Raw genomic sequence first — 12,345 nt, 5'->3', positions numbered from 1 at the left:
GCCTGCACTCGCCTCTTCACCTCTTTCCTACACTCCCCATCACACTGGACTGTTGACCCCAAATACAAACTCCTGCACCTTCTTGACCTCAGGCCCCTGTAACCTCACTGTTCCACTTCCCTCCCTCTCATTCATACACATGTATTCTGTCTTACTACGACTGATTTTCATCCCTCTTCTTTCCAAAGCTGACCTCCACCTTTCCAGGTGTTCCTCCACCTGCTCTCTGCTCTTACTACAGATCACAATGTCATCCACAAACATCATTGTCAATGGAGATTCCTGTCTGACCTCATCTGTCAACCTGTCCATCACCCTTGTTCTTAAAGATCGGCACTAGTACACTTCTTGTCCATTCCTCAGGCATCTTCTCACTCTCTAAAATCCTGTTGAACAAACTAGATAGAAACTCCACTGCTGTCTCTCCTAGACACTTCCACACCTCTACAGGTATGTCATCTGGACCAACAGCCTTTCCACTTTTCATTCTCCTCAGAGCCTTCCTCACCTCATCCTTTCTAATCTTTGCTACTTCCTGCTCTACAATATTCACCTCTTTCCCCCTTCTTTCCCTCTCATTTTCCTCATTCATCAGTTCCTCAAAATACTCCTTCCATCTTCTCTGCACACTCTCCTCACTTGTTAGCACCTTTTCATCTCTGTCTTTAATCGCCCTTATCTGTTGCACATCTTTCCCATCTCTCTCTCTCTGTCTCAAACAAAGAGATAGAGATGATAGAAACTCTTTCCCATCTCTATCTCTCTGTCTCAAACACTTAGAGTGACACAAAGTACCTGGCAGTTGTGTCCATTGTATCCCATGGGGCAGGTGCAGCGGTAGGTTCCCAGGCCGTCAGTGCATATTCCACCATTCTTACAAGGCTGAGAGTCACACTCATTCCTCTCGTTCTCGCAGAATTCCCCGTAAAAACCAGGACGGCAACGGCAAAAGAAAGAGTCATTGCCATCAATGCAAGTCCCATTATTCAGACAGGAGCTTGACAAGCAAGATGAAGGAGAAAGCAGTGATTAATAAAAACTGTCTCTGTCCATGAGTGCAGTACTTAATGAAGTACAAAATCTGCAAGCACCACTGCATCACGGATTTTACCTAAGAAACCTTGTTTCATTAAAACTGGATATTTGACTTAGACATTTATCATTCATTCCAGATCATGCATTGAATTAATGGCTCACCTCTCAGTACAATCATTGATGTTGCGTTCACACAGGATTCCCTCAAAGCCCGGTTTACACTCGCACACAAAGCTGTTGACATAGTCCCAGCAAATGGCACCGTTCCTGCAGGGCTGGCTGGCGCACTCATCCACCTCAGTCTCACAACGCTCCCCTTCAAAACCCAGGCGGCAATCACAGGAGAAACCCCCAACATTGTCCACACAAGAGCCTCCATTCAGGCATGGGACTAGAGATGGGTGGCGAGAGAGAGAGAGAAGGGAGGCTTTCCATGACCAAAAATTGTATTTAGATAGCAGGCACTGAATTTGTTCAAATTCTCAGTGAGCAATCTGCCAACAGCCTGACTGAAATTATAAGTGCAAAACATGCTATTTCTGTGGAAGATGTTTTCCTGAGCTACTTTTACATCATGCAGAGACTTGTAAATATATGTACCCTTATGTACCTGAATATCTCAGGGGACTTTATGAATGGTTTTCTACTGGGGCATGGGACATCACCAGTCTCTGATGATATATCAAAGAATATTATAACCAATGCTGTGACAGAATTAGTTGATGTGAAACTCACTGGGTGAACAGTCGTCAATGTCTGTCTGACAGTTGTGTCCGCTGTATCCAGATTGACATTTACACGTATAGCTGCCTGGGTTATTAAAGCAGTGACCGCCATTTTTGCAAGGGTTCTTTTTGCATTCATCTACATCCTCACTGCAGCTCTGACCTACACAGGTATGAACAAGCAAACAAAAATTAGTACTGGATTAATCTAGCAGTAATATGTAATATCAGATATGACTTTGCTCTCAGGCACGCTGTCTCTCATCGTCTCACACACATATTCAATACTCAGACACAGAGTATTTTGCAGACACACACATACCTTGCCAACCAGCAGGACAATAACAGAAGTAAGAGGTGTAGTCTTCAGTTGGATGACACACTCCTCCCCTCTGACAAGGATGAGAGGCACAGGGAGCCAGTTCCACTTCACAGTGTTTACCTACATAGACAGTGCACATATTTTGTATAAAAACAAGTGAATGAAAATCTTCATTAATATATTACTACAATGACTGCGGTTCCATGCTACAGTAATACGTAGATGTTGATATGGTTGAAATGTGGTATCACCAACCTGTGAATGGTGGACTACATTGGCAGGTGTAACTGTTGACACCGTCTATACAACGGCCATAATTCTGACAGGGCCTGGATGCACATTCATCTATGTTCTTCTCACAGTTCACACCTAATGAGAGAGAAGGCAAAATTCAAAGGTTATTTTTGTTAAACCTGAATGCTGTTCCTTCTAGTGATTGCATAAAGTTTTAGAAATGCCATGCTGAAACACAATAATAATATTATTACCATTGAAGCCAGGCTGGCATAAGCATGTGTAGACATTATGTCGGTCCAGACAGGTGCCACCATTTTGGCACGGACTGGACTGGCACTCATTTTTTTCCTGCTCACAGTGCACTCCCACCCAGCCAGCTTTACACTCACAGCGGTACCTTTACATAAAAGAAATGCAAGCACAAGTTTAAATATGAAATTATCCACACAACAGGTTGCCTTTGAACTATCTGCAGCATCGGTTTTAGCAGTTCAAGAATGGATGTTACTTGTATTATTTTATAGGCAGTTGTGGTGCTACTGCAGTTTTCACATAGATCAGTGGTGAATTTGGAAAGCAAAGCAGGCTGCACTACATGGAGATTTCACATCCAAACAGAATGAAGGGCAACACTGTTAAGACAAAGGAAAAACTACTTTGCCCACTTTGTTGTGTCCCGCTGTCTACTGCCCCAACTGTTGCTTTACCTTAACAGATCTCTTAAATTCCCACAAATACTACAGCGCATTAACTGGTATAAAACCTTACTACATAAAACTTCAGGGCAGCAGTATAATGATAACGTACCCATGATGCTCCTCAATACATTCTCCATGTACACACGGCTGCAGAGCACAGTGGTCGGTTCCAGAGAGACACAGGGGAGGGTGGGTATTCGGCGGGCACAGGCACAGGAACCCGTTGATCTTGTCCAAGCACGTTCCACCACTCATACATGGATTTGAGTTACATTCATTGATCTCTACGTTGCATTTAAGTCCTGTTAGAGAACAATTCAAAGGGAATTAGTTGCATTAAAAGCACAAATTCGATTACTGTGTTGATGTAAATATTTTAATCACCCGCTTGATTTCTGAAACATTTTATATTGTTATCATATTGATTTTGCATGACTTTAGCTAAACATACCTGTATATCCAGGGTAGCACACACATTTGTATTCATTAATGCCATCCTGGCACTTTCCGTGTTCACAGGGATTGTTAGCACAATCATCTTCATTGATCTCACAGTTTAACCCTGAGGAGAAAAAATACATAGGCAATCTCATAAAGAGCAACAATAGTCACGCTGTAAACTCTATCATTTTATCAGTATAGTGTTTACTGAGAATAAAAAACACCCTGTCACCTAGTGGACCTCAGAAGGGGATAAGGCTACCTACCAAGAGGAGGGACACAAACTGACCCTGTGATGCTCTGCAAATAACCTGACATTCAACACAAGGAAAACCAAAGAACTGATCCTGGACTTCAGGAAGTGCAGAGCCAACCACTCACCCCTCTTGATCAATGGAGACTGTGTGGAAATAGTTCACAGTTTTAAATTTCTGGGAACTGAAATATCCGACAACCTCTCCTGGTCAATGAACACCTCAGCCGTTGTAAAGAAGGCCCAGCAGCGCCTGCACTTCCTGAGAGTCCTTAGGAAAAACAACCTGTGTGGAACCCTGCTGGTGGCTTTTTACTGCTGTGCCGTAGAGAGTATATTAACACACTGCATCACAGTGTGGTACTCAGGTTGTACAGTGGCTGACCGGAAGGCTCTACAGAGGGTGGTCAACACAGTGCAGAAAATCATTGGCTGCCCACTTCCCTCATTTGAGGACACTGCAGCAACCCGCTACCTCAGTAGAGCAAAGACTACCTTAAAAGACACTTCCCACCCAAGTCATTACCTGTTTGACTTCCTGCCTTCAGGCAGGCGGTATAGGTCAACTAATACACGCACAAAACGATTCCTGAACAGTTTCTTTCCTGCAGCCATACAGCACATTAACAAACAGACAAGCTAGTTAATCTTATTTACACCCAACTGCATTTTTTTTTTAAATATTGCTGTTATATGTGCAATATTATGGCCTAGCATTCAGGCACCTTATTTCCTTTCTTTAATTTTATAATGTTTTTTTATGAGTGTAGTGTTGATTGAGTGCATGTAGTTCTTTTAAACACCACAGTGATGTGACGAGCACTGGTAATTTCATAGTATCCTGAATACAATGACAATAAAGGCATCTTATCTTATCTTGTCTTATCTTATCTTAAAGGAGCTGTTTCAAAATGAGATACTTTGCCACCAGAGGGAGTCAGATTCCACAAAAGTTGCATTTGGCAAGAAGTGAGAAATGTGAACAAAAATGGAGACAGAGCTTTAAATGGTATAATAGATTAACAGAGCGACTATTGTTACAGTGGGAGAGAGCAAGAGAGAGAAAAAAAGAGGGAAAACAGATGGAAACAGAAACAAAGAGAAAACTGGGCAGAAAGAGAACAAGGTACATCAGAGGAGGGGAAGTGAGGGCATGAAACCTGAAAGCGAGACCTGACACCAGTTCTGGTAAAGTGAGTACAGGGTAAACTCTAGTACCAGGCCTCAGGGTGGTACAATGTACTGAACTGAGCTCACTAATCCACAGAGCAACGCAGGATAGCGCCACTTGACCCAGACTTGTGACTGCAACACCCACGTCGAGCGCTCAACACTCTGCAATATATTAAAAGCTATACAGGAAGCGTCTGATGTGGGGGATGGGGGTCTTTACATTCAGTTCCAGCTGTTCTCTCAAAATGAGAAACACATTAATGTGATCTGGAAAACAGATTTTTGTAGAATGACTCAGATTTAGATTATTTTAAAAAGGATTCTGTAGAGAGGGCAGCACGGTGGCACAGTGGTTAGCGGCGTTGCCTCACAGCGAGAAGGTTCCAGGTTCAGGCCCCACCTGGGACCTTTCTGTGTGGAGTTTACATGTTCTCCCCGTGCTTGCGTGGGTTCTCTCTGGGTACTCCGGCTTCCTCCCACAGTCCAAAGACATGCAGCTTAGGTTGATTGGTGTCTCTAAATTGCCCATAGGAGTGCATGTGTGTGGTGTTGTCTATGTGTTAGCCCTGTCCAGACGTGTCCTTCGCCCGATTGCTGGCCGGGATTGGCTCCGGCCCCCCCCCCGTGACCCCGCTCAGGGAACAAATGGTAGAAAATGAATGAAAAGGATTCTGTAGAGCTAAGTTACACTTCGATGAAAAAGTGTTGTGAGACTCAGTGCAGGAGGAACTAGACCTCGTACAATGTTTTGTGCTGACAGAGGCATCTAAGTGGTTACTATAGTAACCAGATGTTAAGCAGAACAGGACTTTGTTTAAAACCTTGCCAAAGAAATCGCAGCGCACACTATTTTGGAGGAGAAAGTGACTGAAAGACCCCTCATACTGTGCCATGGAGGATACATGGAGGCAGATAACCATTAACCAGTTTGATGACTATATTCATCTGTATGTACCTCAGACACATCAGCACTCACCCCAGTCTGGTGGGTGTCAAAATGTAACTTTTCTCAGTGAATAATTCTGCCTTCAAACATCCAATCAGTTGGAGTTATTGAACAGCTGCCTCCACCATTTATGTTCCACATGTCAAATGACACTTTTTTCTTTGAAGAATATATCATAAGCCCTGCGATGGATTGGCGACCTGTCCAGGGTGTACCCCGCCTTCGCCCGATTGCCGGCCGGGATTGGCTCCCCCCGCCACCCCCTGCGACCCTGCTCAGGGACTAAGCGGTAGAAAATGAATGAATGAATGAATATATAATATATATATATATACCAGAAGTTCCTGATAGGCAGTTACACTGGTAGGCACTGACACGGTCAATGCAGCGTCCTCCGTTCTGACAAGGGTTGCTGTTGCACTCTTGGATCTGAGTGTTACAGATTTGGCCTGTGTATCCAGGCTCGCACTCACAGGTGAACCTGGCGATATCATCTTTACAAACACCATGGTGGCATGGGTCTGGTATGCAATCATTGATGTTCTCCTCACAAAGTTGACCAGTGTAGCCTGAGGGAGGACATTTCTTGTTAGGACCTTTCTTGTTAGAGATGCCTGCACAACAAATCTGAATTAAAACCATGTCACTTTTACCTTTACTTAACAAATTCCTTCTTACCTTCAGCACATTCACAGTCATATCCGTTGGGTCGATCAAAACACTTGGCCCCATTTAAACAGGGTGTGCTGGAACACTCATCAATGTCTATCTGGCACATGTCACCACTGAAGCCTGAAAAGAGAGCACAGAACAACCTGATGAGCACAGTAACACACCCATACATGAAAGAACAATTTTAAACAGGCTGGAGTTCATAAGAAGATTAATTCTCAGTTTGAATGGATAAATAAAGTTGAGTGTAAAGGTTTGTTAGCCCATTCTTCACGGTATACTTTTTTTTCAAGTCTACCAGATTGCTTGGCTGTCTGCTATGTACAGCCCTCTTCAAATAAATCCACAGGTTTTCACTGATACTGTAACTAGGTGCTAGGACACTTGCTCAAGAGCTATGCAACAATAAAAAACAAACAGCAGGGGACCTGACAAAGTCTTTAGAGGCAACTGGAATGCAAGCCCACATCTCTACAATCAAGCGTAGTCTGCACAAGTCCTGATTGCTTAGGAAAAAAGCATGCAGGAAGCCATTGCTTACTTCTAGACATAAGGCAGCAGGTTTGGAGTATGCTAAGGAGAAAGATTATGTGGTCTGATGAGACCAAAGTTCAATTATGTGGTCATAATTTGCATAGATATCTGTTGCTAGAAAAACATTGCTGATGTTTTGGGGGCATATGTCTACATCAGGCACTGGAGCTCTGCATAAAGTTGGAGGAAGAATGAATGCAGTGCAAAATCGAGATTTTAAAGCAAAGCTTCCTCCAGTCAGAAAGCTAAAAATGAAGAGGTAGTGGATCATTCAACAAGACAGCCAAAGCACAGAGCAAGTCAACTGAGCAATGGTTTAAAAACAATAAGGTGAATGTTTTATCATGGCCTTCCCAGTCTCGAGAGTAAAATATCATTGAAAACCTGTGGATCAATTTGAAGAGGGCTGTGCATGCATGCCATGAAGAATGGGCTAAAATTACACCTGAAAGGATACAAACACTGCTCAAAGAGGTACCTAAAGAGCTTGGAGGAGGTTAGAGAGGACATACAAAGGGTCAGAGAACATTTCATAAAGGGGGATGCAAACATTTGCAGTGATATGGTTTTCATTATTTTACTATAACTTTCTTTTATACACTACCTGACCATTTTTGTTACTTCTGCTGATGAAGGAACAGTTGCACTACCCGAATGTGCAGTAAATATAATGTTGATGAGAAAAAAATCTTTGTTTTACTCTTTTTGCTATTTCAAAGTAAGGGGACGCAAATGTTTGCACTCAACTGTCAGAAAAACAGCCAGAAAAATAAATAAACATAGCTTCATGTCTACTAACCTGCTGGACATTCACAGACAAAGCGGCTGACCTGGTCGACACATCTACCCCGGTTCAGACAGGGGGAGCTGATACACTCATTCACTTCTATTTCACAGTGAGTTCCCTCAAATCCTGCATACACAGAGAGATACAAGTTTTTATTATTTCTTCAGTTCTTTAACACTACCTCTGATCATGCTTTCTGAAAATCTCATTTAACGTAGTGGTGTCAGTCACCTCTACCAAAGAGGTTGTTTATGCTCCTGTTTGTTGGTTGGACATTTTAAAAATGGCAACATTGTAGTGAGATTAGACTGTGAGCTAAGGAACAAGTAAAAATTTCTTGTGTAGATCAGGATAGACAAATGTTTAAGTATATGTTCAAAAATAACTTAAAAATTCAGTAAAAAAAAAAAATAAACAACTGCATTTCCTTTGCAACTGCTAAAACAAATTTAGAGGACTGTGCAGCCTTGGTGGAGCTGGGCCTCCTCTGGTCTTTTTAGTGTCTAACATTGCATTGCTATCCTACAAACGTTCACAAACACTATTTCAAATGCTTTTACAAGTTTATCTAGATGAGAATGTTTCCTAAAACTGGTTAAAATGTAAAGGCAATATATAATTTCCCAGGGACTGTACCAGGCATGCAGATACAGGTGTACTCCCCAATACGATCCAGACAAGTGCCATCGTTTTGGCAGGGGTTCGAGGCGCACTCGTTTACATCTTGCTCACAGCGCGGCCCAGCGTATCCCGTAAGACAGTGACAGGTGAAGGAGCCATCAGTGTTGACGCACTGACCACCATGCTCGCAAGGGTTGGCACCTGAGGATGAAGAGGAAATGGTCTGAAAACTGAACAGAGCAGATATATATGTTGCGTATGTACAGTAGAGGGGCTTAAGAAGGATAGCCTTCAATCTCACCAATGATGCATTCGTTTCTGTCGTCGTTGCAGGTACTGCCTTCATATCCAGGTGGACAGTTACAGTTGAACATGCCACTAATGGGGTTGGTGTTACAATGAGAGCCCGTTCTACAGGGGCTACTGATACAGGCATCCTCTAGATGGCAAAGCAAACCTGAAAAAACAAAAAAAAACAGCATGTTGGCAAGGAATGAGTAGTCAACAACGTGTACATCCATCCATCCATCCATCCATCTTCCTCCGCTTTTCCGAAACCGGGTTGCGGGGGCAGCAGTCTAAGCAGAGATGCCCAGACTTCCCTCTCCCTAGACACTTCCTCCAGCTCCTCCGGGGCAATACCGAGGCGTTCCCAGGCCAGCTGAGAGACATAGTGTGTTCATCCATTTGAATACGTTGCTATTACAAAGCAATGGCTTTAAAAATCTGCAAAAAAAAAACTAGGTCTGCCCCCGAGACTGTTTGCATCCATCCATTCATTATCTGTACTGCTTATCCTGAAGAGGGTTACAGGGGGGTGGAGCCAATCCCAGCTGAATTGGGTGAGAGGCAGGGTACCCCCGGACAGGTTGCCAGCCTATCACAGGGCTGATGCTTAGAGACAGACCATGTCTTTGGACGGTGGGAGGAAGCCAGAGTCATTAGTCGCGAGACCTGTCAGTTGACTGAGACTCTTCTAGTTGAGCCTTTGCTTTTATTTTATTTGATTTTATTGCATGCATGCATTACAATAGAAGGCAGCCACAGCCCAGTAGATTGCCGTCTTCTTCTCCTCATTTTGGTGTGCCAAGCAGCAATTTGCTCAATTGGGAATTCCCGCTTCAACGGTGACACGGTACGATGCATGGATGTACATTAAGATTGGGTCTATTTAGCAAATTGCAGAACGAGGAGAAAAAAACAAACAAACAAAAAAAAAAAAACAACACACTAGGACAAACCACATAACGGTGAGATTTGGACTTTATTATAAGTGTTTTCAAACATCATGGTCTACTTTTACAAGAGAAGAGACTTTAACGGTCGTGACCATGCAGCTGGTTTTGCCCAATGTTATGCGAATCTGGTTTGTTTCCACATTTACGTTGAAGTGCAACGCACAGCTGTTTACTGATTGTTTCTGCAACATGTATCCATCCGATTGGGACTAAGAAGCTAACAAAAATATGCACATTTCAATGAGGAATAAATAAGAGGAATCATTCACAGTGCAAGCTGACACACATCAAACGCACAGTAACAACTTGCACTATGGTTAACTGACGGGAGATGCTTGTTGGTACACTGGGCTATAACCATGTTTCAGAAGAAAAAATTGCCTATATGAGCATTGTTTCAACAGAAATACAAGTGTGCTGCCCGTCTCGTGGCTGCCCAACATTATGCATCGCCAATTTAAATAGGTCACAATTTAACTATTGCATCGTATGCATGTGTCTTTTATGGATTTTTAAACGCTCAGAAATATGTTCTTGTCACTCTTTTGAATTTAAATACCAATGTTAATGTGATCAAAATAATCAAAGAAATTCATGCCAGTCGATTTTATGGCGGTCTAGGTTATACACATACACACACACATATATACATATACATATATATATATATATATATATATTATATTTATTAACAGAAAGACTAAAGCAAAGAAAAAGAATGAATAGTTGCACTGAAAAGCCACATGGCAGTCGACTGACAAAATCCTTATTCGGGTTGCCTTAACTGTAAAAATAACCTGCCCCGAGTGAGGCTGAATGTTATTTTTAAGGCAAGGCCTGTTTGACACATTCAGTGACTTTTCCTCAAGGAAAAAGCTTTGATGAATATAGTGACATTATCTGCATAGGAAAACATCGTTTCTTGTTAGACTAGTTACAGTTATTACATAATGTGTTTTAGGGTTTGGTACAGTATGAATAAGTCTGCATGTCATTTCCCACTATTGGCTCACCTGTCTTTCCATGAGGGCAGATACAGAGAAAAGAGGCAACACGGTCGATGCATGTGGAGCCTGCGCTGCACGCAGCTGTAGCACAGTCATCAATGTTTTCAGAGCAGTCGTGTCCACTCCAGCCATTAACACACACACAGACGTAGCTGCCCATCAGGTTGCTGCAAGTACCTCCATTCTGGCAAGTGTTTGGCTGCAGATGACACTCGTCCACATCCTCTGTACAGTGTTGACCTGTGGAGTGGACAGGGAATAAAGGGACAAAATTAACTGGGTTAACAATCTGTGCAGCTTGTTATAACTGAATGAGTAACCTTGTGGGTCTCTTGTAGAGAAATAACAAATTTTGTGTTATTTTTTTTAGATGCTTACCATCTTATCTAAGACGCTCTGTTTTTTTGCAGGCATAGAAAATGAACAGTATAGGAGCATTTATTTATGCACCTTGACCACTTTTTATTTTTTTTACTCCAACATCACTGTGGTGTTGCCTCATCTGGTTGGATTAGTGCTATACAAACTCAGACAGGCCTAAGAAAGCTGATGTACGCCTGTTTGCTTTGTAAACGGAAAGCTCGCATATGCCACACAAGTTAAGGTGTTAAGAGAGACACACCTTGTGTAGAGTGCAGGCCTCAGGAAGATGAAGAAAGAGAATAAAAGAATAGTAGGAAGTATGATATCAAAACAAACAATCTGAAAGATGTGAGCTATTATCACTGATCACAGCACACGCATTTAGTAGAAATGAAGACCCAAAAGCAGAAAATCCTTTCCAAATTGATATGGCTAAAATGTCCTAAAAATTAGATAAACATACTGTTGTGGATTCCATTTTAAAGATGACAGAATATTTAGCCAAATGTATTCAACACTACTTTTTTTAAACACAGCAGTCATACAAAAACCTTTTAAAAACTGGTTCTAGGATAATGCATAAAACATCTTCTCAAGAAGATGTCTGAAATACACAATACTGGTTTTTAATCCTTTGTCTCATCGTGCTTTAGGTTATCTTCAGCCATAGATATGCTTCAGACACTTAAGAAAACCCCCGATATCCTGCAGGGATGTGAGGCACTGGGATGGTAAACCCACATGCTGTACCACAGAGTTGAAGCAATTAAAACAGTATGTCTAAGAGTGAACATAAGAATGCACAGACAAACAATCACATGCACAAATCCCTTACCCGTCCACTCTGGAGGACACTGACAGTTGTAGGTGTTGACTCCATCCATACACGTTCCTCCATTGGCACACTGATGACCCGGACAGTCATCAATATTGTTTTCACAGTTAGTCCCGTTAAAACCTGGCAAAACATTCATCTAGTTATTCACTGCATTAATTATGTGTCCATTTGAGAAGACACAATACATAACCTTTACTTGGTGTGTTCAGTATATAAAACACATCCTGGAAGTATATAAACAGCAGCTGTGAGTGTGTTTGTTGTGTATACTTGTGAACTGTAGCAAACTGGCAGTACTATGCATCTAATATAACACAGTCAGCAGGACCAGACTGTTTGCATCCATCCATTCATTATCTGTACTGCTTATCCTGAAGAGGGTCACAGGGGGGTGGAGCCAATCCCAGCTGACATTGGGTGCGAAGCGGGGTACCCCCGGACAGGTTGCCAGCCTA

At 42.4% G+C, this 12,345-nt stretch overlaps 1 protein-coding gene across 1 annotated transcript in view; it reads right to left on the bottom strand.

Annotated features, from left to right (window-relative positions):
* The window catches only part of notch2 (notch receptor 2), a 53,995-nt gene that overhangs the window by 16,699 nt on the left and 24,951 nt on the right, over nucleotides 1-12,345 (bottom strand). Inside the window, 15 exon segments of the mRNA XM_020622362.1 lie at nucleotides 796-997; nucleotides 1,198-1,426; nucleotides 1,771-1,923; nucleotides 2,083-2,202; nucleotides 2,338-2,451; nucleotides 2,571-2,716; nucleotides 3,127-3,319; nucleotides 3,469-3,579; nucleotides 6,166-6,399; nucleotides 6,509-6,622; nucleotides 7,836-7,949; nucleotides 8,460-8,645; nucleotides 8,746-8,901; nucleotides 10,696-10,929; nucleotides 11,888-12,010. Coding sequence (XP_020478018.1) covers nucleotides 796-997; nucleotides 1,198-1,426; nucleotides 1,771-1,923; nucleotides 2,083-2,202; nucleotides 2,338-2,451; nucleotides 2,571-2,716; nucleotides 3,127-3,319; nucleotides 3,469-3,579; nucleotides 6,166-6,399; nucleotides 6,509-6,622; nucleotides 7,836-7,949; nucleotides 8,460-8,645; nucleotides 8,746-8,901; nucleotides 10,696-10,929; nucleotides 11,888-12,010 — 2,429 coding nt within the window.

This window comes from Monopterus albus, unplaced genomic scaffold (assembly GCF_001952655.1).
Source record: "Monopterus albus unplaced genomic scaffold, M_albus_1.0 scaffold279.1, whole genome shotgun sequence".
Lineage (NCBI taxonomy): Eukaryota > Metazoa > Chordata > Actinopteri > Synbranchiformes > Synbranchidae > Monopterus > Monopterus albus.
The sequence above is the reverse complement of the archived record's forward strand: the minus strand, read 5'-3'. Positions and strand labels throughout refer to the sequence as shown.